General features: G+C 38.1%; 2 protein-coding genes across 5 annotated transcripts in view; one reads left to right on the top strand and one right to left on the bottom strand.

Annotated features, from left to right (window-relative positions):
• Positions 1 to 8,011, top strand: part of fgf14 (fibroblast growth factor 14) — a 142,372-nt gene extending 134,361 nt beyond the window's left edge. For all 4 annotated transcript variants that reach the window (XM_053496305.1, XM_053496307.1, XM_053496304.1 and 1 more), the window contains exons 4-5: positions 4,992 to 5,190; positions 6,377 to 8,011. In XM_053496305.1, the coding sequence (XP_053352280.1) occupies positions 4,992 to 5,190; positions 6,377 to 6,522 (345 nt within the window). In that variant the 3' untranslated portion in view covers positions 6,523 to 8,011. The remainder of the gene's footprint in view (positions 1 to 4,991; positions 5,191 to 6,376) is intronic.
• Positions 8,012 to 9,660: 1,649 nt separating this feature from the next.
• itgbl1 (integrin, beta-like 1) overlaps positions 9,661 to 27,044 on the bottom strand; it is a 62,151-nt gene continuing 44,767 nt past the window's right edge. The window contains exons 8-11 of the mRNA XM_053496303.1: positions 25,900 to 26,016; positions 17,672 to 17,818; positions 16,476 to 16,589; positions 9,661 to 11,536 (exon numbers count right to left, since the gene is read on the bottom strand). Of these exons, the coding sequence (XP_053352278.1) occupies positions 11,448 to 11,536; positions 16,476 to 16,589; positions 17,672 to 17,818; positions 25,900 to 26,016 (467 nt within the window). The 3' untranslated portion in view covers positions 9,661 to 11,447. The remainder of the gene's footprint in view (positions 11,537 to 16,475; positions 16,590 to 17,671; positions 17,819 to 25,899; positions 26,017 to 27,044) is intronic.

Here is a 27,044-nt window from a genome sequence, read left to right on the forward strand (position 1 = left end):
GTGTGTTAGCATGATGCTAATGGCTACCTAAAAAGTGCAAAATGATAACCAAATATTAGCTGCTAGTGAATGCTAAATGCACTTGTTAGCATCTATGTTTCATTTATAGCTATATTATTTTGGGGCTTTATGACCATATTTATGTTGATAACCATTAACAACTGTTCCTCTGTTTTTTCTTTCCACCTATACAGTACTTCAGTAAACACCCAAAACTAAGAGAGCTGCTCCTGGGTGGTTATTGAAGGTAACTGTTAGCTGTTAGCTATACTGTATGTCAAACAAGGATCAGCCTACCTCAGAATAGGATTAGATCGCAATGTGCATGGAATAATGAAATTATAGAATTAATGACTTGAAAAATAAAGCAATTTTGTATCATTTATTATTAACTTCTATCAGATGGATCTTATCAGATGGAGAGAAAATAGAAAAAATATGCAACTTAGTAATAAAAAAAATAATAATAAAAAAAATAATAATAATATTAATAATACTGCAGTCAAATTATCTGTTTTTGAGAACTACTGTATGCTTCCTTGGAATTTAAAAAGACAAAATTAGATTTTATGTAGGTTTTATTAAGGCAAAATCATCATAAAAGATTTTTAGGCACTCTTCAATAATTTGGTACAAATTACACAAATGAATAATTATTAAACTTAAAAGTAACTCAGGCAAAGTGTGAAAAACATCAAATCCTGCCCTCATTAGACAGAAACTGGTACAGACAATCATATGACAACAGCACAATATGCAAATACTGTAATCATGCACATCCAGGTTAAGTGCTTTAGGTTCTGTTTACATGAAATATCCGAATGGGAAAAAAATGTGATCTCGTTGACTTTGACCATAGCATGGTTGTGTTGAATGAGCGTCTTTGAGTTTGTCAGTAACCACTGTTTTGAGATTTTTTTACAGAAAGGTTCTAAAAAGAAATAAGAAAAAAGAGGACACAGTCCTTCTGTGCGCAGCAATGCTAAACTGAAGCGATCACTTGTCATGTCTAGGCAGGAATAGGTGTCAAACCTCAGGTCACAATGTGCAGACTACCATGGACTACAACTTAGATGCATTGCATGACATACTGTACATGCAGACACTCTGACATTCGCCAAACTACTGATTATGCACGCGTGGTTCCAATCCCACACTCATTCGCACACAGTATAATAATATACTGTATACAATTCATAAAGTATGTATGCTCAGTAGTTATCCCTGTCATTACCAAGCCATTTGATTGCTTCTCTGGTTTCATCCTATCTCTGTGTGCTCATCACCTGACCTTTGCCTGCACCCTGACCTCCATCATGATCTATGTCTTTGTATTGATTGCTACAATTAATAAAACCCTGTCAATTTGCACTTGCATTTGTACCTCCATCCATGACAGATTTTCTAGATAAATCAAGACCTTGACATAGATCAAGATCAAGGTCAGGATGCAGGCAAGGGTCAGGCTTTAAACAAACATCATAAACTGGAGCAGGCAAGAACAAGGTAAGAAAAACTAGAAAGAAGATCAGAAACCAGAGGGACAATCAACAGCCTAGGGAAAAACACAGTCGGTATAGTGTGGTGTGTTTAAAAAAATAAATAAAAAAATTTTAAAGATTGTGTTTGGAACCAGATGTGCGTGATTAGTAGTCAGGTCAGCGTGAACGTAAGATATATGAGATAGTAGTAGTAGGCCACACTGCACATCGTAGGAGAGTTCATAGACTGGTTCAAGCTGTTAATTAAGCACTCTACAATCAAAAGCATCTCAGAATAAAAAACACATCAAACCTTTTCATCAGCCAAGCATAGGAATCTGAAACCCTAGTTGGCACATACTTATTGAAAGTCAACAGCTTAAGATTTGATGTTTTTCAAGTCTTTAAATGTCCATATACAGTAGTCATTCTCAGAGCATAAAAATGGGACAGTGTCACGGTCATGCGTTTAGTATTTGATATGTAAAACACTGTAATTAGTTTTAATTGCTGGCTCCGTGTCAGGTTGTGCCATGCTGAAAATCTGGAGCCATCGCGTGATTTGGAAATGAGTGTTCCGCATGCTCTATCCAAAAGCGTCTAACTAATTACTGTTACCAGCCAGTGAGCAATATGATTCACCTGATGAGCTGAATCTTTTATTACCTTTCAGAAGCGACACAGCCAGCCATGAATTTTAAAACGTGGCTTGCATCTGTCTTCAGACAGCTTTAATACAAATGCAGGCAGCTCCCATAATCACAAGTATGACCATATATAGCGGTTATGCTTCATTTTGTTTTAATTCTGTCAAATATGTTCTGTAGATGTCTTGCATCAGATGTCTAAGGAAGCATTGATTTGGAATAAAATGTGTCCTAGTCAGGTTAAATGTATGTAAAATGCTTTTAGACGTTACAGCATGATCCGCGATGGCAGAAACCAGACATCCTTTTAGATAACTCGGCGAATGTCTCAGATGTGCTCTGGGAAAACCTTGAGGCCACGTGCAACGGTGAGACATTTAGAGAGGATCCTTCATAAAATCAACACTGTGGCACAGCTTGTGTTGGAGGGCTATGCACTCAGGAGGGTTTAACATGGAGCTGAAAGTGATACACATGAATTATATCCTGCTGGAGGATGAACACAGTGCTGGTGCCGTCAATGAAGCCTCCCTTTAGTGTTCAATCAAGGGGACTGGAGAACCCTCCAAAACACATCCGAGTTCAGCTCCCTTACATAATGCAATTTCGTCCCATTTAGTCAGCCATCGCATCTCCCCAACATGCCACTTTGTCCCTGCCTCCTCTCCTCCTCTAAACCAAAGCTACTGGTTGTCTGAAGCTGACAGGGAACAATTTAACAAGCGGTAATAACTGAGACGACTGTGGGATTGCCTGCGTTTGAAAATAAGATAAAAATAGCCAGGTGTAATTTCGAGAGTTGTCCAACATGCTTGTTAGTACAATGCTTTACAGTAAAGTACGGATCAGAGAATTCTGTAAAGTTTCATCTTAAAAGCTGAAAAACAAAACGAAAGCACGTCTGTGTTTTTTTACTCTGTAAGAGGCTCAGCACAAAATTAAATATCAGTTCTGTCTTTAATAGCCAGCGATACAGCATTAATGCCTGCAATCTGTCAATTACAACAGATTGGTTTTGGCACGGTGTGAATTTGCTTTACAACATTTATTGCATGGCAAGTCATGATGGATCTGGTGTTTAATCTAACAGAACTGTCAGTACCACTTATTATATAACAATGTGGAATTTATTAGCATTTGTAAGTAAGTGCACGCGTGTTTTATCGATGGCAACAAGCTCAGTGCTTCTTGGATTTATGAATTGGCAGAGTTATTGTACTGACAGACAGAGCCAACAAACTTTAATCAGGCCAATAAATTGCGAGGTAATGTAATATATAAGACCTGTAGCATTCGCCAATGACACAGATAGTATGGTATTGAAAATTAATAGCTTTATTAGCAATCGTTCCTAGTTCAGCAGTAATCATGTATTGTAATATTATGGTCACGTATATAAAATTTTATTACATTTTTACCGTAGTATAATGGTGGCACTATAAAATATCTAATAGGTAATATTATTTAGCATGCGTGCAGAAATAATACACTGTAAGAGAATCAACGTCATGGTAATACACATATACTTTTCTGCATTCAAAACTCTATTATAGACCATTTTAACTGGTAATATTTTTTTCCATCTATCATAACTAGCATAAAAAGAACGTCTATTTTGAAATTACTTGATTTAAATGGTCTCTGACATGACAATGTTTGTGACAATGATGATTAACTGTCACATAATGAAACTACACATAATGAAATATTCAATTGTCTTACACATCTGTTTGGTGAACCCCATGCTTTTGCATCACTGATTTATTTGCATGCTCTGTGTGAACACAGTGCAGGGTTATGTTTAAAAATTTTGTTCTGATGACACAAAGAATTATGGTTCTGAACATAATTGCATCTTGCAATTATTCTTGCATTCTTTAAACTCCCTACTTAAACCAAAAGAGGAATAGTTTAAAGTGCATAAAAAAAAAATTATATATATATATATATATATATATATATATATATATATATATATATAGTGTATATATATATATATATATATATATATATTATATTTGGTAATAAACGAAAGATAAATCAAGTAATATTACATTGCCCTGACTTGGGTATGTTGCCTTTTTAAACCAAGCATCATTGCTGTTCTTATTTACAACAGTTGGCCATAACGCTAACACCACATACTGTAACTTTAATATACTTCACTTTCACTTCATATTTCACTTTAATATGAATCATCAATTATAAACCAGTAAACTGGTGACAGGATCATGGGCACCCAAAGTTCACCCATGCCTGCAGGACTCATAGGCTAGCCCGCCCTGTCCGAACTCACAGAAAAGCCAATGCAGGACAAGATGGAATAGGATCAAGAACACCTAGTGCACCAAGTATTATTAATGGAGGCGCATCCTACAGTTCACAGCACCCAAAGGATCCGCTGCCAACATCCCGGTGCCAGACAACACAACACAACACAACACGGGCTCAGAGCTGATCCGGTGGCACAAGGGGAACCCAAACCCTATGTGGTCATAATGTTTACGTTTTAATATTATGGCTGATCCATGTATAGATGTATAGAGCTTAGTTTATTATAGTTAAAGTTTATTATAGTATTATAATAAGCTATTATAGTTTATAGCTTATAGTTATTGAAAATCAAGTTTTCTGCTGCATTCTACAGTCACAATCTTAGTTATCCAGCACTAAACTCATCTATCTAAGCATCCTGTATACTGCCTTCATGGAGCAAACAAACCACAAGTTCTCGAGTGAACAGCAAATTCTGATGACCCTTTCTCTCCCCCTGTGTCTATCTCTCTATCTCTCTCTTTCTCTCTCTATCTCTATCTCTCTCACTCTCTCTATATCTCTCTCTCTTTTTCTGTGTCTCTTACAGGAACTCTTTACAGCCGAATGCAAGTTCAAAGAGTCAGTGTTTGAGAACTACTATGTGATCTACTCGTCCATGTTATACAGGCAGCAGGAGTCAGGGAGAGCCTGGTTTCTGGGTCTCAATAAAGAGGGCCAGGCAATGAAGGGCAATCGAGTGAAGAAAACCAAACCAGCTGCTCACTTCCTGCCCAAGCCATTAGAAGGTAATGAGTGCTTCAGGTCCTGACTGGTGAACCATCTCCCCTCTGGTTTGCTTTGACTCTGCAGAATGGTAACGAGCCACAGTAGGCTCCTTTAACTCTAATGGTCCATGAACACACCAAGTATAGTTTTATTTTACAGACTAATCAAATACCAGGCTCATTATTTAAATGTGTACGATAATATTTTGGTAATTATTGAAGCCATGGAGTTTTTTTTTATACTTTCCTAAATCTTTCTATAAGAACTCAATGATAAATATAAACAATTATAATAGTGGTTAGTGATTTTCATCAATGCAAAGTAACTACAAATTGTCAGATTTCTGTGGCTATACTATACATACTGTATCCCACATTGAGAGCCATGGCGTTTTTCCATTTGCTTTGGCCAAATAAAGTTGTGCTGATGTTATTATTGCTCTATACAGTAGGTTCGAATCAGTTCATATAAACCTGTAAATGCTTTTCAAACTTGAAGCTGGTAGAAAGTAAAAGTGCAAAAAACTACACTAGATTCATATTCATACAGTAAGTCCAAGACCAATTCACGTCACGCAGGCCTCATTTCTCCAGCTTTGCCTGCCGCGTGATGTTTTCCTTCCTGTTTGAAATGTAGCTGGTAATTATGAGTGGCCTTTGAAATTTATAGCTGTGGTTTGTGTGGAGCTGATAGGATTGTTCTGTCCTTGTATGAGAAATGTCGACACTTTATTGTGGCTCAGCAGACAAGACGCATGCCTTCCAGGCCACGTTCGCACACATGCTGATTTGTGTGTATTATATAGACACAAATGCAGGAAGGCCACCTGTTTGCAGCCCGAGGTAAGCAAGAGATCGGAGCTCAGCAGCGGCTTGGATTAAAACAAGGGCTTTGCAGTGCAGAGCTAAGCCGAGCTTCTATTATATAAGCACGGGAACTTATCCTGAGAGATCAGGCACCTTTCTTTTCAAAAACGTGGCATTCCGTCTGGAGCCTGTCTGACAGGCTGCCTTAAACTCTGACAAAGTCACACAGGCTCTGTCAGAGCCGGCCTAATGAATGTTCACTTCTCACCCAAGTATCTTTCAAGCTCATACATGGAGAAGATGGCCTTTTAGTTAGTTACAGGCTCATTATTTCACCTAGCCTATTGTTCACATTGTGTGTGTGTGTGTGTGTGTGTGTGTGTGCTCTTTGCTCTTGCAGTTGCAATGTACCGAGAGCCATCATTGCACGATGTGGGAGAGACCCTACCCAAAGCCGCTGCGCCTCCTGCTAAAAGCACAAGCGAGCCAGCCGTGATGAACGGAGGCAAGCCCGTCAGCAAGGAGGCTAGCAAGCCCAGCACATAGCCCAGCCTCGGCTCAGAGAGAGAAAGATGCTCTCCCTCTCTCTTGTACGGATCTGGTCCAGACGAGCCCCTCTCCTCCTCTCCTCCTTTTTCTGCTCTCCTCTGACTTTCTCCATCCACTTGGCAAATCGATTGCAGAAGCGTGGCCAAGCGTAGCGACGAGGAGGATTCGACTGGATGAATCAGCTCAACCCGCACCACGGAATGCCCTAGCAGATATGGAATGCCTTTACCACCCCCCACCCCCCGCCCGTTCCCCCGCCTGCACATACAATAACACGACCCATTTTTCTGTGACTGTGACAATCCATGAGAACGAAGAGTGGAACCGCGGCCGTGGGTGCGCTGAGCAGCGGCCGTCTTTGTCCCGCTGATGGTCACACGTGACTACTTTTTTCGAGCCCTGTAACAGAAGCTACGTCTAATTCAGATCTATTTTCTATACACAGTGAACACCAGCTACGCTCTGGGGAAGTAAACTACTGACTGACTTGCAAGCAAACAGGACTGTTGTCCTCAAATTTTTTATAGAGTTTCTTCCTGTGTCTCCTGCTCCGTCTTGCTTTTTCTCTCTCTTTTGATTTCTCTTTCATTGGTCAAACTCGCACTCTTTTCTCTTTGTCCAGTGCTAGAGAAAACCTTTGCAGGGGCTACTTGTGATTTTTCTAACAACCCTAACATCTGTCTATGTGAACACATCCAGTATACCTACCTACCCATCCGAAACACACCATACGAGCACCATTTGTGTAGGACTGAGGTTGCTGGTCACGGCTCGCTCGCCGGCAGGACTGGAGTCACCACCGAGCCTATAGATATGCGAGTTAGCTTAGGCTCAGCACGGTTTCTCTTTCTTGATTGAGCGTATAGAAAGAGACACTGGAAGCTGATTATTCACTTACAGTAGATGATCTTACCCACAAGTCCATGAATCCATGTTGCCCTCCCGCAGTCAGAGCATGGACCTGAATTCACGGAGGTGCCTGATACATAGATGTGTTCACATAGCTCATATCTTCACCAAGCCGACATATAGAGGAAGCCAAATTCTATTTTTCTTTACTGATAGCTTAGAGCACACGCTCTAGGAACATGTATAGGCCTTGTAGGCCTCAGGTCAAGGCACTCCCCTCATGCTGAACTGTCAGCCAATCCTGGTGTTCACTTAATGGGCTTTTTTTTGTTCCCCAAAAGCATGGGCAAGGTTAGTATTGTGTTCTATTCATGACGTATGATGCAAATCAAGAAATGGCTTCACTGTATGAAATTTCTTTTTTTAAAAAGCTTTAACAATAGACGATTAATGACTAGCAATCATAATTAAATAAGAAGAGTTTTTTTTTGGTTTGATTCTTTTTACTAGCTCAGCATGCAGAGTCCAGTACTGCTCATATTGGCCTATTGTGTGCCTGTGATGACCTCTAACCCAGCATGCAAAAACATGTACCCAGTCTGTGCTGGGTTAAAGGTGCCTCATGCCCCCCCCCCCCCCCCCCCCCAAAACACACACACACACAAACAGAGTGGCTTAGTCAATCTGTAAACACTCGTCTCACTTCCTATTCTTTTGTAATGATCTTGATTGTGAATTTTACCAAAGTTTATCAATCCATCTGAGAATGCAGACCTGCTGAAGGCAGTAACGTGCAGTGGGTAGCACCTGAACCTCACCCACTCTGTCCAGTTTTGCTTTGTTGCTCACTGTGACAAATATTCACCCTCACAGCAGAATAAACTTTGCCTTTTTGAGTAAATCCTGGATGGGTGGGACTGTAGTCATTAGAGTATACAGTTCATTTGACTTAACCTGTGGGGTACCTATCAGTTAATCACCTGCATGCTTTTCCTTAAGGACCAAAAAAAAAGGGAAAGGTACAGTACAATGGATCGTAAGACTGTTAAGGTCAGCATTGAATGGGCATGTTATTCAAATGTTCTTTCATCATACTATCTCCGAATTGATATTCATAGCACTTTCAATTCTGAGTCATCATTTACTCACAAATTTTAGCAAAGGATTTTCTGAATCTCTGATCAGATTTGATATTAAGCCTGTCTTGCTTTAATAACTCTCATAGTTTAATGAATACGATTTAGAATGTTATTATGTAGACTGAAGCTGGGCTGCTAAATCGCAACTATATCCAAGGCTTCATTTGAAGACCTGTATTTTCTGGAATTTATTGGGATTATGAGCTACTTTCTATATTAGGATGTATCGAAGCACATTAGTTTGACTTACGTATTTGTACAAAGCCGTGTTGCTAGAATGACATGCAGTGCTGTAGACAAAGGGAGTGTAAAACGTGTTGAGGGCTGCTGTCCCACTTCCACAACCTCCACAACACACACTGATCATTCACTCAGATGAACTCTACATGCTGGGCTAATCCGCCCTTCAAACCAGTTGACTAGTTGTATGAAGGCTGAATCTATTTTTGTAAATGACTGGTGAGTAAATGTACATCTGCTTGTTACTTTGGTTCCTTCTCTCTCTCTCTCTCTCTCTCTCTCTCTCTCAAATGTTAGTGTTCTGTCCCATGCAGGTGATGTGATGTCTTTTCATCCTAAGGAGCTACATGTACCACATAACATCCTGTTAGATCTTTTTTTCTTTCTTCTTGTTCATCTTTTTTCTTGGCAAAGTCCTCGTCATTTGTCCTTGGGTTTCAGTCATTGGTGTGATCATTACTTCATCTTTTGCATGGGAAGAGGATGGCATTTAAGAAATGCATGTTGTAGGCTATGTGTATCAAGAAATGTCGGTATGTACTGCTAATTTTACATACATATATGCAAAGAGTTTGTCTGCACTGTACAGTTTGTGTTTGTTGTACACACAGATACAACATATTGAATAAAATATTTATATAAAGGTGTACTGTAATGTCACTAAGAACCTTAATGCAATATAACGTGCAGTATATTACTGCACTCAACCTTTTTGATGATCAAACTGTTGGCTAATAGTGAACATTGTGGGTCTTGATTCCCTTATTTTCATACTTCCTGGTCTTTTGTGCTATAATATATATTATGTGAACATGTGAGCATGGCTATTTCTCTTAAAATGACTTGTCTACACATTACACATTATTTCTAACAGTCTGTTGTACTGTAAATCGGTTCATTAGATTCATTGCATTTTATCTCAAAGTGATTTATTGCAGAGGTTTAAACAATTGCAAACATGCTCTTTTCATTCAAAGTCTCATAATAACATTTCATGGTAACTTGTTTTCCAGGTTTTCAGTAACACTTCAGTATATGGGGACAAACTCTGCTCTATACATTAAACAGCCCGGCTATGTAAGAAGTGAATACAACAGATATTTAGCAACAATAAGATTTTATTAGTGCATTATGTAATGTTCTTATATTTTTACATTATTCTGTAGATCAGGGGAATTTGACTAAGGTTGAAAAAGGTTCAGCTGCATGTAAAATTCTTCCTTAAAAAGCTCCTGATAACTAACCTGATGGCATAGTGAAAATAGTTAAACTAAAAAATTTAACCAATAGCGATTAGTTCATGAACATATTGTATGCCGATCAGCCATAACATCAACACCACCACTGAACAACATTCATCACCAATTACAGTATATACCAGTTAATTTGTGACAGGATCATGGGCACAAAAGGCTCGACCATTTTGGGGACAAAAGTTCAGCCTATCCGGTACGATCCCACAGAAAAGCTAATGCAGTACAAATCAGAAAGGAACCAGAACACCCAGTTCACCACAGCCTGCCATGCACTGGGCCCAGCAGGCAAAGAAGAGCCCAAGGCTGTCGACCTGGCCTCCAGATCCCAATCCGATTCGGCAAACAAGTCTGAACCATGAAGACCCCATTCCACAATCCATATGCAGCAAAAGGATCTGCTGCTAACGTCCTTGTGTCAGACACCACAGCAGACCCCCAGAGGCCCTTTGGAGTTACTGTAAGCCCCTGGGGACCAGAGCTGCCTCGGTGGCCCAAAGGGAACCCAAATCCTAGGTGGTTTTAATGTTAATGGATTTAATGTTATGGCTAATCGGTGAATCGAAATTACACATTTAATTAGGATGGCCATGTTTTTTTTTTTCTTTCCATTAAGTGCTTCATGTTAGCACGTTTGATTAGACCATGGCCTAAAAGACATCTAATTTGAACCAAATTAAGAGAATAAATATATACTTTACTTTTTCTGTAAAACTGTCTTTAAACATCATTCAGTCCAGAAAGGGGAAATTACATCAAATAATAATAATAATAATAATAATAATAATAAAGTTCTCTGTAAGCTATCTTATGGTTAGTAATTAACATAAACACATATGATGAGACTGAAGATCAGAATCTGCTATTATGTCCAGAAAAACAAGAAACATTACCATCTCCTCCTTAATAACTCAAGTTATGAATTAATATCTAATATCTAACCTCCCATACTGAAGTGTTACCATGTTCTCTTGAGTGATACAGAATATGTGAGTCACATTTATTGGTTTAATTGTAGTATCACTCACCTCAGTGGAGGAATAATCTTGTTTTTATCCATTAAACCCTGTTGATTGAGGCACAACTGTAACAAGCTCATACATACTCAGATGATGATCTGACAAATAATCACATCAGTAATAAAACACACTGTTTGGATCCTGCCCATGTACCTGCGTCCTCCGTTAGTCAAAGTGTGTGTATGCATTCCTATAAAAAACATATATTTGTAATAGAAACGAACAAAAACAATTACAAAGTAATTGACAACATTTGTTTGACTTGCATAAAAAAAAAAGAAAAACCTTGTTTTAATAAAAGAGTTTTGTAACAGTACAATGAATATTGATATATACATAAAGCAGGTTCAGAGTGCTTCTGTTCCCAGCTACTATTGAAGAAGCCGTTATTTATTGGGGGGTTTGGCAGTCTTTAGAAAATGTTAGTACTCTTCTCCCACCCAGATTTCACAGGCGTTCCCTGTCCAGCCGTCCCAGCACTCACAGGTCCCGCAGTTGCACAAGCCATTTCCTGGAACAGGATGTGAGAAGAGGAGCAGGAAATTAAATGTGACACTCTCTCCATGACCTTCTACACGATTTCAGTCCTTTTTGTTAAACTCTACTTCTTAGCAACATCTAACAAAGAAAGAGCTTGAATTACTGGCTGAGTAATAAAGAACAGAAAACCTAAATTAGGTCAAAGCATTTTCTTGGTCTTGCAGATTCTGTGATGTTTCCTGTTCATTATTTCTTTTATCATTTTTTAAAAATCATGTATAAGTATGACATGAGTACAAAATCTTGCTTTGTAGAAATAATGTAATATTTGAAGGAGAACCAGTATGTCTTCCTGCAGACCTGAACACACCTGGCTGGCTCGCTGCAGGTGGACGCTGCTATGGAGAAATTGCTATATCACTCTGCTGAGACAAACTGTTCTGTATCGAATCTGTTGTTTCTCCCCTGCTGTTTGACTTGCCTGGATACTTTAAACCAGCTCAGTCACACATGCTGACCTGCTGTGTCAGAACTGGTGACTTAATAAGATTTCTCTGGTTTCTCTTTTTTTTTTGTCTGATTACTGATGTTTATCTACAGTATAATCCAGTCTTGTTCTTCATATTTAAAGAGAAATGGTTTCAGGACATTACTATTTTATACTGTTTAATTTTTGTGGAAAAGAACATGTCAAACAAAACTTCAATTACCTTCCGAGGTTGATTTTAATGACTGACAATATATTATAATATTAATAAATATGATTAAATCTGTGTATCATATTACACAATAAAAAAATTAACCGGTTCCTAAAATGCTAAAATAGTTGATTCTAACACTAAGAACATGCAGTGTAGCACAGGAGCTCTTTATTACTTAATTTAATGATGGACGGACAATGCGATCGTATCTGGGAGGTGTTTCAATCCTCTTCAGCTCTGTCCTCAGTAATGTCTAAACACGAGTCTGGATTGGCCTCTTTGAGCCGGCATGCACCACTGATCTGACTGTAAAGCTGATTGGGATCGGATATTGACGTGCAACCCATGGCGCTGAAAGCACTCTTTCACACAGATCAGGTCAGAATGGAATTCACTCCAGTTCAGAGTAAAGCCTTACGCAAAGTGATATCAGAGTGTTTACAGTCCATAATATTGCAGGTAACTCTAGACTGTATTTTGTGAAATTTTGTCAGACTACCAAATAACGAGCCCCATACTGCACAGTCACCAGCTCCCAACCTTAAATGTATTGACTGACTAGTTGATTAGTCTATGTAACTCACACCTCAGAACCTTCCTAGCATTAGCGGCACAAACCAGACGTGAATAGCAATTGAGTGTACAATATAAATTAATGTTTAATGCACTGGAGTAGCGAATGCCGAATCCACAATCAGTTCACTGTGTATAGGCTTTTAATGTTCAAGTAGAGTTTTTATCCTTGGCGAAGATGCTTCATGTCACCACTGAAACAGTTGGAATTTAAATCCATGTGGCATGAAATTGAGCACCAGGCATTCCTAATACATTGAATTTTCCACATCGCTCATCAATTTATAGGTAATGAGAATCTCAGCTGGAGAAAGCAAAAAATTTGGGGATGTGAAATTAGTATTCGTAACCTGGCAGATACATTTTACATCATTATGCTTTGAAAGGTTGAATGCATCACTGTTGCCCTAGGAGGGGCAAAACACTGCCTGCTTGTTTGTTTTTTATCTACTGAATAATAATTAAAAAAAAGAGACAGTATTCCCTTTGCAACATACGAGAATGATTTTAATAATCCTTATGCATATGTTAATTATGGCCTGTGCCCTAATCACTAATATGTTAATCATTGACATTTAACACATATTCATAAATTCCCCTTTTTTCGATTATGTGTCACCCCTTGTTTCTAATGTTTGCGTGGGAGAAACAGAATAATTGGTTGAATGACATTGCAATAAGTAATGATGCCTGGAAACCAATAAGTAAACAAATCATAAAACGGTCCAGATGTCTTTAAGGGCAAGAATCAAAGCCATAATAAATATGGTTTATTGAGTTTTCTATTATAATTGGTATGAAACCAGTTCACAATAAAATCACTACTGTCCACAGAGTTCCTTCCTGTTGGACCCAAGCCAAGGCCATTAACAGGAGAGAATGGGGCAGTGAGGCTTTACTGATTGGACAGATCTGTCTTGGCTGGGTACTAAGCAATCTAATACACCAAAAAAAAAAAAGATGAAATAACGTTCAAACAGCCCTAAAGCTGTTGCCAAATCACACTGCAGTTGAAAAAAAGAAAAAAAAGATGGTATTTGTGTATGTGCCAGACAGCGTGTGTGTGGATTTGCTAAAATGTCTACGTGTGTAGCAAATCTGTTTCCATTGTAGATTTATATGTAAACTGCAGGATTTCCTCAACAAAAGTAGGTGTACTTTTGGCCCAAAAGTAAAAAAAGCAGAAAAATATATTTTTTTCAAGATTCCATTCCATATGTCCAAAAGCTTCCTATGCAGTTCTATGTCTTCATGGTAAATTAAATTATGTAGATTCATATAATTAAATGAATAAATAAAAACAAATGTTTTACTGCAACAGGCTGCAAAGTAACAAACTATCAACTTTAAACTGATTGTTTATGTAACAACCTCAGCAGCAACCTCATTTCCCCTCTCGTCTGTTCCAACGACTTAATATTCAGTAATATTAAGTAATATTCAGTAATATTCTGCAGTATACTACAGTAAGTTAAGTCAGACTGTTTTTATGTGTGAATGATTTAAAGGTCACTGTATGGCTAAACAAACAAAAATCATTTCTCTAAAACTGCTCAGTTACAAGGACTAGACTGAAAATGAAAGCCAAAATATACATACTTCAGGAACTCTGTTGTCTGGTACAACAAAGTCTCTAATATTTTAAGAAGCAAAATAGAAGAAATTGGCTCAAAACCTTTGCACGGTACTATACATTTTTCCTATTTAATTAGCATTTAATTTAACATAAAATAAATAAAGTAAATAATAAATACACTCCATTTTCTACCTTTACATTTACAGACTATTCAGAAGTCCCACTTATTGAACAATTATATTTAATATTATACTTTTTAAAATGTGGACAAATGACCTTTTGATTTCTTTGTTGCCATTTCTACAGTATATTATTGCAATTTGAATGATTTGAACCTGGATTAATATTGTTCTAAGACAATAGATTATACCAAGAAAGCACTGTGCCTACATTTACATTTATAACCTAATGTAATTATGGGAAGATTAAATTAGCAACACATTATCAAAAATTATAAATTTGTGGATGAAAACAAGCAAGCACTTAGATCATTAGCATTATCCATATCAGTTCTTGTGGTTTTATCACTTGAGGCAAACAGCAGATACACTGGTGCTGAAATAATTGCTAATTAATTGAGTGAGATTTGTCATGTTGACTAAACCTTCCATTTATATATTTAAACAATTAAACATTGCATGTTTTTCTGTGCCATGCATACAATCAATGCATCTGTGTATGGGCATGAAGGATAATTTAAAAGCTGGCATTTATACAGTAACTGGATCTCATGGGTTTATGTTTATTTTACTATAGTACTGTATATAACCAACAACTTGACCTGGCCTGGCACTTACTGTATGATGAATTCAGATTAGTGATGGAAAGTTTGGATCATTTTGATGACTCGGTTCTTTGAATCTTGGACATCAAAATGAACGGATCTTTTGTTGAGTCGTTAAGTTCACTTTGTTCTTTTGATCAGAAATAAAATAAAATGTTACATTTTTAATAAACACCCACCCAACACGTCCACATAGACAAATTTTGGCTATAGTTCTAGTAATAAAAATATTACAATGCAGCTGAGGACATATGATAAGAGGTGAGCAGCTCACCTCTTATATCTTCTAGTCTGAGTCATTCGTTCTTTTGTCACGTGACTCTATGCAGTGCATTTCACAGGAAACAGAATTGAACGGTTCTTCTCATGAGTCTTCTGGTCCGAGTCATTCGTTCTTTCGAATCTATTGCTATCGAATCTAGAAGACTCAAAAGTAACTACTCATTTCTGTTTCCTGTACATAACCTATGAAGCATGCTTTGCGCATGCGTGCCCAGTAGAAAATGAACAAATCACTCTCTGAGATCACTTGATCTTCTGAGACACGTTAAGGACTTGTTTAAAAAGAACGAACCGTTCATGAATGACCCATCACTAATTGAGATTATGCTAGCTTTATTAGATTAACTGAACATGATTTCACTTTTACTTGTTTATTTTTTAAACCGTTTATCCTATGCACGCTCACCGGAGCCCTGGATCCTAATCCAGGGGAATCGGGGCACTAGATGAGGTACACACAGTATGGGATGCCAGCTCAGTGCAGAACACTCAAACACTAATTGATATACTATTGGGAATTTGAAAACACATTTACATTTACATTTACATTTAGGCATTTGGCAGACGCTCTTATCCAGAGCGACTTACATTTTTATCTCATTATACATCTGAGCAATTGAGGGTTAAGGGCCTTGCTCAAGGGCCCAACAGTGGCAACTTGGTGGTTGTGGGGTTTGAACCTGGGATCTTCCGAACCGTAGTCCAATGCCTTAACCACTGAGCTACCCCTGGCCCACACCAGTTAGCCTAATCTGCATGTCTTGGGATTGTGGGAGGAAACCATAGGAAACCCACCAAGCACAAAGAGAACATGCAAACTTCATGCACACAAGACAAGGCGAGGCAAGAATCAATCGCTTGACCCAAGAATCTGACCCCTGACCCATAGTTCTAACCACTATGCCACTAAATTGGCTGAACGAGTTTAGAAAAATTATAAATGTGTAGGACATGAATTGACAAAATTGTTCTATGTCATTTCGACAGAATATATTTATAGGTAAAAGTCATATGATGGTTTCCATAAATATATACAGTAAGCTTCTAAACACACCTGTACAGATCAAACCATCGTGCTGGTCACACTCCCTCTCATCACATTCACAGAAATCCCCTGAAATGTACCACTCCTGTGGTGAACAGATGCACCTCCCGCAGTGGCAAGAGCCTGGAAGCATAAGCTTGGGGTTATCATGGTGTAAAAGCATCATAATACGCATCTGTAACATTCCTTCTAACATTTTCTGAGAATAAAACCAGCTTGATAAAGGTTTATGCTATTGTTAAATGTATATTACAGTAAGACAAAAGATACAATAATTAGGGTTGAGCGGTGAGATCTGCATTCTACAGTACTTGGTCACCTAAAAATCCACATCTGCAAATAGCAAAGCAGACAATATTTTAAAAAGGACAGATTAAAAAATCTTTAATCACATTTCAAATAGTGTCAGATGGCCTTCATGCAACAATTATCATGGTAGTACAAAAAGCACTGCATTGTGCTTACTTAAAATGAATTGCATAAGCACTTGAGCTGTACAGTCTGTTTTTTTCAAGTCACAGTCTAACAAAAAAAAAAAAAAGAAATCTCTGCTCCTGACCTGGTTGTTCCTATAACAGCATGTCACATCATGATAGGGGCACATGATGAAGAGGAGGAAGAAACAGCTAAGGTTTCCTTGTAGGTTGAGACTCGCTTTGTCTTCTTGTTTCTCCTCCAAAGCTCCCATTTATACGTTTGAAGACGTTTTAAGCAGGAGACCTCATTTTATTTTTGCAATCTAAAGTTCTATTTGAGATCAATCTATTTGTCCTGGATGATGATAAAATACTCGTCTTTATTCGGATGCAACAAGAAGAGAGATAAATCTGCTGCTATAGCTTTCTGTCTGTGGCTTTGCTTTGATTTTTTTATTTTGCAGGTTTACACAGTAGATCTTTAGTAAGGGTCTATTTAAAATGACTTACATGATAAATGAAATAAATGCCAATGATTATATTACTGTAGCACAACATGGAAGCAGATAGCGTTCTCTGTGATAGCTCTATTCATCTATTTCTATAAAGGCTATAGTGCACCAAAGACAGTCTCTACGGAGCATTCACACTTTATGGCACACACCAGTGCTTTATGATTGCTACACTTCCAGTGCACATTGACAGATAAAGTGGAGCGCCGCAGTCAGTTGATCTCCCCCACCTTTGCTGTCATAGACAAAGTGCAGCACTGGGAGAGCTCTGTCTTACCTTTTCCGGAGCACATGACACCATGGGCTGTCTCACACAAGTTCTTGCTCTGTTCGTCAGTCATGTTGCAGCTACGGGGGAACTGGCAATGCTTTCCAAACCATCCATCACTACAAATACAGCGGCCACAAGAGCAAAAGCCATGGCCTGAAGGAGGGAGGACCACACACACACACACACACACACACACACACATAATTTGCCTCACCTATGGATACAACAAAACATTGCGACATTTCGACTGATCCAAGAGCTTAACAAATGTACTTGGTTTAAACAAACAGGTGTTGGATTCCAGACTGGCTGTTGTTGTGGAGCTGGGCTTTAATCATAGCTATTCAGCTTGACTCATACGTCAACCACGGATCCACATGAAACTCTGGCTCACACTAACATACTCAGAGCTGCTTAATGGTGCTATAAATGTCCCATGTGATTCTGAGATCAGAATGAATCATGGCAAAGATATTATTAGTATTATTTTTATTAGTATATATTAGTATATAGTTTATCAGTTAGAAATATTGTTATTAATTATACTACTAATATTATTAATTAGTTTGTTCATTAATTAGCATACAAAGCTGTGCAAAAGTCTTGAGCCTTCCGTCACTTCTTCAAATTAAATAAAATAAAATAAAATAAAAAAATGTGAATTTACTGTGACAGGCTACAAATTTATACTTCAGTACTGAAGCATAATACTATAATATTAATAAAATATAAAAACCTTCGCTACTTATAAAATGCCTGCAGTTATACTTCAGGATACCAAAGGAACATTTGACAAAAAGATCTAAAAACACTAAAGCTGCAGACTTTGTAAATATTTATTATTTATTTGTCTCATTTAAAGTGACACGTCACTTTAAATAAGACACTTTTATACATATTTGCACACCCTCCAGTTATTTTTTCATCTTACATTAAAATTTCTATATTTTTCTATATTGTTCAGAATCTTTCTTTTTCATATTTGTACAGCAGATATGTTTTCTTAGATTTTTCTTAGATTGTATATTTCTGTCTTCTACAGATATATTATTCTTTACCTAGCTGAATGAATTTTCTATTTATTACTTCTTTTTATTCATATCTATTTCCTATTAATAAATCTTAATCTAAATCATTTATTTTTAGGGTCACAGACGGTCATATAAGCATTTCATTGCATATCGTACTGTGTATGACTGTGTATGTGACAAATAAAATTTAAATTTGATTTGAATTTTATTTGTGTCCTGTACTAAATCACCGGCCTGATCATCTGTATCTGTTTCTCACTGGTTTATACTTAAAGTTAGATGACTTTTGCAGGGTACTTTATCCTAGTAAATACTAATATTATTATTATTATTATTAGTAGTAGTAGTTGTAGTAGTAATATTGCATTTGTTTAAAACAAAAATTTGAACCAAAATGCAGCCCTGTTTTTTATATAAAAGCCTCTATCAAACTTCATTCTGTCAACGTTCAGCTCGGTCTCCCTGGCATTATAGAACATTCGAGCTGAACTTGCTGATTAGACCATAAGTCTTACATACTGTATGCCAAACATTGATATTTGGAAGTTATTAACCTAATTTGTCTTGGTGCCAACCGTTATTTTGCATAACGAGTCCTAGTTTTCTTTTTCTGCAAATCTGGAACACAATAGAATGTGAAGTCTCAATAATTATCAAAAACATGTCATAGTCGCCCAAGGATGAACAGGAACACTTTATTTATTTGTTTGTTTTATTTGTTTGTTTGGTTGTTTATCTGGTTGGTTGACTGGTGGTTTAGCTGTTATAATTGAGTATAATTAAGTACACTGTTTATTCCAGTATATGTATATATATATATATATATATATATATATATGTAAAATCCCAAGTGTGAATTTAACTGGACTAATAAATACAGTAAGCATTGATGGGTGTTTATAAAGAACTGAAAGTCTTAATTCCTCAGTGAGGAATTTGCTGTGCAGAATTGAAGATTTATTATTTTTAGGTTTATAGTCTTCATTGTTGTTCCTTTCAAACAGTCATGCAATTGAAGATACATATGAAAAATTAAGAAATAAGTTTCATAAATCTTGTGAGCGATTTTCTTTTCAGAGTTTGGGATTGTAAGTGTGTGGGCTTTATAGCAGGACAGTGGAAATGTGATGTAGGGGCTGTATGAGTGTTGGCAGGAAGTAAATGAAACACTTTTTCAAAGGCTGTGAAGGCTGGAGTTTCTCTGTTGTTGGAGAGAGAGTCTGTGAATCAGTGGGAAATGAACAGTGAATAATAGCGTTCTACCTGCAGCTACTGCTGCTTCCTCTCTCACACACAATTTCAAGGATTCCCTCAAGATTTAACCGGGCAGAAAAGTATATATTTTTTTGGATATTAAAGTTTAACCCAGTATAAAATGAAAAGACCCACAGCGAGGATATATAAGCATTGCTGTTACATTTGTTAGTAGGGCAAAATGCTTAAAAAAATTTGCAAGCAAGTTTTCTAATGTTGTGACAGTTCATTTCAGTTGAAGTTAAAATAATATGCGGTAGATATTATAGGGCTCATAAGTGGTACAACACAAAAGTATTCAAGAATATTTTCAGGGAATTAAATGTCAGGGAAGGATGCCATAACCTCTCTCTCCCTTACCAATCACAATGACAACAGAAAAAACATTGGCATATGTAATCTTCTGTATGCAGAAAGGGGAAGATACCGCTTTCCTCTAAGTTTAATGCACTTCCCTTTGATGCAGCATCAGCAGCAGTTCAAAAAAGATGCATTGTCTGGTTTCATGTGTCTCAGAGGAAACACTGCCTTCACTTTAATGGTCGGTAGCTTTGTGTGATGGAGAGAGCTAGCTGCTGTGTGGGAACTGGCAGGGGAATAGAGTGGGGGGAAATATGTGGGGGGAAAAGCCATACACAGTTATATGCAATACGTCTTAAACCAACACCCATTCTTTATATTTAATTTAATTATCTAGATTAAATTACAGAAGTAAGAACAAATGTTACACTGTGACAGGCTGCAAAGTGTCTAAAGATGCCATTTAAATCTCTGGTGTTTATGCAACAACCTCAGCAGCGACCTCATTTTCCCTCTCGTCTGATCTAACCACTGATCACCGGCCTGACCATCTGCACCTGTTTCTCACTTGTTCATGAATTAATATGAATGTGTTTTGTACTTAAATGATTGATATGTCACTGTGTGGCTTAAGAGAGAAAAATTATTCTTCTGAAACTGCTCAGGTACAGGGGCTGGACTGAAACTTGAGGAAAACGAGAGCCGAAATAGACCTTCAGGGAGCCTGGAGAACTATTCCTCAAGATTACATAAAAATACAGGAACGTCTGGCTCATTGGATACAAAATATGAAGAAATGATGTGTGGATTCAGATTCTTTCACAGTATTGTAGATGCCATGGTAACCTGCTAGTCTTCTTCCTCTCATCCAGTGTTATTTTCAAGGGATGAGGTTAAAAGGGATGGAGTGTGCAGTTGGTGAGGCTGCACGCTTGGTTGACTCAATCAGTCAGCCTATGAGAGCATTTAATTGCTTTGGAAGAGTGGCACCCCAACCCTTTCAATTAAACTGCACCTGTGATTCCACATTACCAAAGCTGTGAATGCAATTTGCATGCATGTGCTGTCTTCCAGCCTTTTATGTCTGGCTTTTTGTTTAGGAGAAATCCCTCTGCATGATTGTGCATGTGACTATTGCCTTAGTAAAATGTATGACACTGAATTTAAACACTGACATAATAGTCGGGTTCTGAAATATGAAATGAATTTATACAATAGTATCATCACTTACTGTTTTTAAACACATATAAAACCCTGCATAATTTGAGTGCGCACTTCTTTTTAAATACTATCTCTCCGACTGAATCAGCCAGCCGATTAGCTGATATTAACTTTTCACCAGTGTGAGAGTCACAGGGCTCTGTGTAGTGTCTGTGAGAGGAACTGGAGGGAGTGTGTGGGCTGAATCAGCATTAGTGAAGGATGACTGTGTTCTTCAGCGCTCCTGTGCTAACATGCTATAATCTGCATCAGCAGAGGTTCATGCATATTTAAAGTCCAGTTTTCAGGCATGCCCAGACTGGCCAGTGGGTCGAGTGTGCCCGCCGGGCACCTGTGCTACTGTCACTTAGGAGTATGTCTGAGGAAAAGGCACAGGATTAATAATTCATCCACCTCCGAAAAGGAGCAACATTTGCCTAGGATGCTGCAATGCATCACACCATTACATAAATTCACAATAGAATAACAAAACAGCTATTTATGAAATCTTCTCTAATAGACTTAACTCAAAGATTGTGATCTGATTGTAATCTTATATAATGGATTTGTGTAAACTGTTTGGACATTTGAATCACTTACAGAAAATAATATTTGTTCTGTAGAATTGCTGTAACATTTTTAATGTATTGTATTAGTGATTAGCAAAAATGGAGAGTAATATCTAGAAACTGCTTCAGCTACCAAACTGAATTCAATTATTAAAAAGGTTTGACATTTTTCACCATAAAGTGTAAATTCTTCATAAGAATTGATTGATGCGAGTACATGGATGCATGCTGTTCATGTCAAATCCTGATCCAAACATCTTCTTCTTCTTTGTCTTTCGGCTGTTCCCTTTCAGGGGTCGCCACAGCAAATCATCTCCCTCCATCTCCTCTTTCACACCAAATAACTTCATGTCCTCTCTCACTGCATCCATAAATCTCCTCTTTGGTCTTCCTCCAGACCTCCTGCCTGGTAGTTCCAACCTCAGCATCCTTCTACCGATATATTCACAATCTCTCCTCTGAACATGTCCAAACCACCTCAATCTGGCCTCTCTGACTTTATCTCCAAAACATCTAACATGAGTTGTCCCTCTGAGGAACTCATTCTTGATCCTATCTATCCTTGTCCCTCCCAAAGAGAACCTCAACATCTTCATCTCTGCTACCTCCAACTCTGCCTCCTGTCTTTTCTTCAGTGCCATTTTCTCTAAGCCGTAGAGCATCGCTGGTTTCATCACTGTCTTAAACACCTTTTCTTTCATTCTCGCTAATACTCTTTTGTCACATACAGTAACACACCTGACACTTTTCTTCACCCTGGAGAGGATGGAGAACCTGATCCAAACATCTTCATGTCGAAATTGAGATTCAGCAGACCAGCCAACATTTTCCTAGGCATTCCTGAACCTTTATACTGTTTTTTGTTAGACTCTGAGGCTTATCTCTAAGTAATTGTATGCTTAGACTCTACTTTGTAGGATTATGAGCACTGAGGAGCTTTTATTCTTTTATAATAATGTCAAACTGTTAACTATGATATAGTATGGACTCAGAAATCACTCCACTTTTATACTGATGGTGTGTACATACTGTACGTATAGTATAATTCAATACAATCAGTATACAATTAGGATGAAATTATGATTTAATAATCAAGTCTATAATTCGCCTAATGAATTTTAAAAACACGACATAGTGAACCTACTGTATTATCCCTACGATTGTATAATTATTTGTAAATTGCTCAGGAGTAGTGTAGTACTACAATATTTCTTGTTGCATAAATTATAAGCTGCAAATGTGAAAAATGACTAATAAACATCATCATATTATAAAGTGTCATAATAGTGGGTAAGTTTTACCAAACCACTCCAGTAAATAGAAGAGCTGTACCCTTGTCATGTCATGCAAAAGTGGTCATAACTTTTTTTTTTTTAATTAATTGACAATTAATTGGTTGTTCAAACTTCACATGTTAGTAGAGTAACTTCACTGTACCAAGGTACTACTCAACATGGTCTGAATCTGAAACCTCTTTTAAAAATGCCCTTTGTCGCAGTTGATGGTCTCCCACTGTGTGGTTTGTCTTTAGTGCTGCTTTCCTCTTCTTAAAACTTCTTCATTCTTCTGTGCACAGTGCTCATATCAATAGTGTCATCTCTGTAAACATTTTGTGGCACAGTGGGAGACCATCATCTTTGACAATAGAGATTTTTAAAGAGGATTCCAGAGTTGGGTTCGACACAGGTGCATTTGCATCTCCATGTTAAGTAGTACCTCGTATAGAGGAAGAGGAACTCTACCAACATGTGCAATTTGTAGCACACGTCAGTTAATAAAAAACATTTTTGACCATATTTGCACCACTGTTTTGTACGTGATTACATTAGTAAAGGGTATGCATATTTCTATCAGGGGTAGCTCAGTGGCTAAGGCATTGGACTAGTTATTGGAAGATCCCAGGTTTAATCCCCAGAGCGCCACCAAGTTGCCACTGTTGGGCCTTTGAGCAAGGACCACAACCCTCAATTCCTCAGAAGTAAAAACAAAAGATAAAATGTAAGTTGCTCTGGATAAGGGCATCTGTCAAATGTAAATGTTGTAAAGACTACATAGTAATTACTCATTTCACTCAATGTAATATTATCTTCTCTTTTTAGTACCTTCAGTCCATACATTGCTTATTCAGAGCTTTTTAATGAGATGGCAAGGGGTGAATATTTTGTTCCAGGGGTTCATTTATGCCTAGATTAGTGACAACAGTGGTGGAGGAATGCAGGGGAATAAAAGACAATAATCTCCTTGGCCTGAGAGTGAAAGTCATGGCAAGTGATTACAGCCATCTGGCCTCTGGCTTTGTGCAAAGAGACCCAGTGCATGTGACACACACACAAACACAACACACACTCCAAGGGGTGACGATATGTGGTCCACATTAAAACTGAAGTAAGGGTTAGACCTGACATGGCTTCTCTGCCAGAGCTGCTTTGCAGTCGAGTACATATAATGATTTTAACTTGTTCGCTTTGTTACAGAGACATGAGAGCTCGGCATTGTCTCTGAGATTTATCCGAGATGAGACAGTAATTAGTAATGATTTTCTCCTGGAGTTCACCCCATGATATAAGAGCCTTGGGTATTTACACAAAGGCAAGCAATTACAAAGTTAACGCCAGTTGAAAAGAAACGTCTACGTTTTGCAGCATCACTCTTTAATCTTCTCAGTGTTTCTTATTGAGGATAAACATCCAAGATTTATAAAAAGTTATAATTTCATGTTGTAGAGTTCAGACCTATCTGATCAACTACAGATCTGCTGACTCAACACTCCAGTCCCTTTGCCACCAGGTCACTTTTAATCGATCCCTATTGTGTATATTTATCAAGAGGTGAAATAAATATCAGCTCGATAATGGTGGATGGAGGTGCAGTCACTGCCTTACATGATCTATAGCACTACATTGATTAGTTTCTTCCTCACATCTTCAGGAAATCATTAACGCCTGATCTCTGAAGTGCATCCCTCGCTTGTGCGTGTCCACATGGTGCTGCAAGGTCTGTACAGGACGGACAGATTGCCGAATCATTATCACTACCCCTGAAGCCTGGTCAGTGTGTGACACAGTAACAGGCAACAATAAAGGAAGTGAGTCAGGGAATAATAAAAGCTATTAATTGACTGCATGATTTACTGCACATCTCAGCTGCTGTAAGATCGTATGGCATGACCCTCAGGAACATGTGGTTAAAAAGCAATCATACAGTGTATCGTAGCCAAAACAGTAGCAACCAAATTTAGCTCCTTGCTCACATTCTCCATTAGAACAGCTGAGACGACTACCGCTGAACCTAAGTGGTATGGAAGCTAAATGTCTAGGTCTGTTGGGCTGGACTCAGGAATGCATGAAACTTATCATATTTTTATCATCCCCACTATCTGTTTTTTGAGAATATTAGAATTATTTATGACCCTATTCAATGCTAGAGTACTCTGATCCAGGTCTAAGTTGTCCAGGGCTGCCCAAATGTGTGGAGCTGCATGATACATATGTATATACAGTATTTAATAAATATAGTAAATATGATAATATTTTAGAAGGCAAATTGAGAAAGGACATGGAGTTCTGATCATCCTATCATATCATTCATATATATTGTATATGATGTATGTATATCGCACTTTAGCTAATGAGTGTGTGAGAAAGAGACTTTGGCATTAAATTTTACCAGAGTTGTACCCTAATAATAGGGTTGCTGTTTGATCTCTCTCTCTCTCTCTCTCTCTCTCTCTCTCCAATATGAAATGATGTCAGTACTCATAATCCTGTAGATCACATTTCATCTCATCTGGAAAGGATGGCATTGTTGTCTGGGATGGTCCATGGTCCACAGTAATCCAGTGTCTGTGTGTGTGTTTATATTGTTTGTGCGCACTGCTTACCACCACAGATGTTCTTGTTCACGTCCTCACACTGCCGGTCATCACATTCGCAGTTTTTGCCATGAACACGGCTGTCTCCTGGTGGATGGCACGTGCACTGTCCACATGCGCACTGGCCTAAAACATGCAAACACACACGGAAAAGAAGAGATTGATTGTAATATGTCATGCAAATCCATTATTCTTTTACTGAACCTAAGGTGAGATACTAAAACATGGCTCTGTTTTGTTTCATTTTCTTACCATACGCATTTCTGTCATTAATGAGGCTGTAACAGCTGAAGCACTCTAGTGATTGTGTATCAGCAGTGGGTGTCCAGGTGGCAAGAATCAAACCCCTCTTGCATTTACACTTACATTGATCGGCCATAATGTTATGACCACTGAGAGGTGAACTGAACCACATTCATTAGCGAATATACACCAGCAAACTGGTGATTGCTTCATGGGCACTCATGCGCACGGGGACCAAAGGCTAGTCCAGCTGGTCCGATCCCACTCCATCAATCCTGGCCATGACAGAAAGGTATCAGAATACCCAGCACATCAAAGCATACGATTCATGGGGCTTAGGAGCCAAAGGCTGTTGACCCTGGCTTCAAATTCCCCAGGTCTCAATCCGACGGAGAATCTATGGAATGCACCAGACAAGTTTGATCCATGGAGGCCCCACCACGACCCACAGTACCCAAGGGATCGGCTGACATCGACCTGGTTCCAGACTTCACAACACACCCCCAGAGGGTCTATGGAGCCAACCCATGAAGGGCCAGAGCCACCCCAGTGGCAGAAGTGGAACCCAAAACCCATGTGGTTTTAATGTTAATGCTTTTAACAGCTGATCGGTGGACCTCCCAGTCCAGGCACACTTTCTCTGTGACTGTATGGGATATTTACAACTTGATCATTAGTAGGCCATTAAGTAGCGCAAATGCCATAATTGCTTTCTGTTAACTTCATCCTCCTTTATAGACTCAATTTTCTGCAATTAATTGTATCTTTTGATGATGGCTAGGAGTAGCGAGCGATAATATTACAAACGTGTTATGATAAGGAACTGATCAGATATCCTGGTGTAGAAGATATTAAGAGCCAATTCTCCCTCATCACATGCTTGCTCATGACTAAAACAGTAAAATGAATGC

The sequence above is a fragment of the Clarias gariepinus genome, chromosome 5, assembly GCF_024256425.1.
Source record: "Clarias gariepinus isolate MV-2021 ecotype Netherlands chromosome 5, CGAR_prim_01v2, whole genome shotgun sequence".
Classification (NCBI taxonomy): Eukaryota; Metazoa; Chordata; class Actinopteri; order Siluriformes; family Clariidae; genus Clarias; species Clarias gariepinus.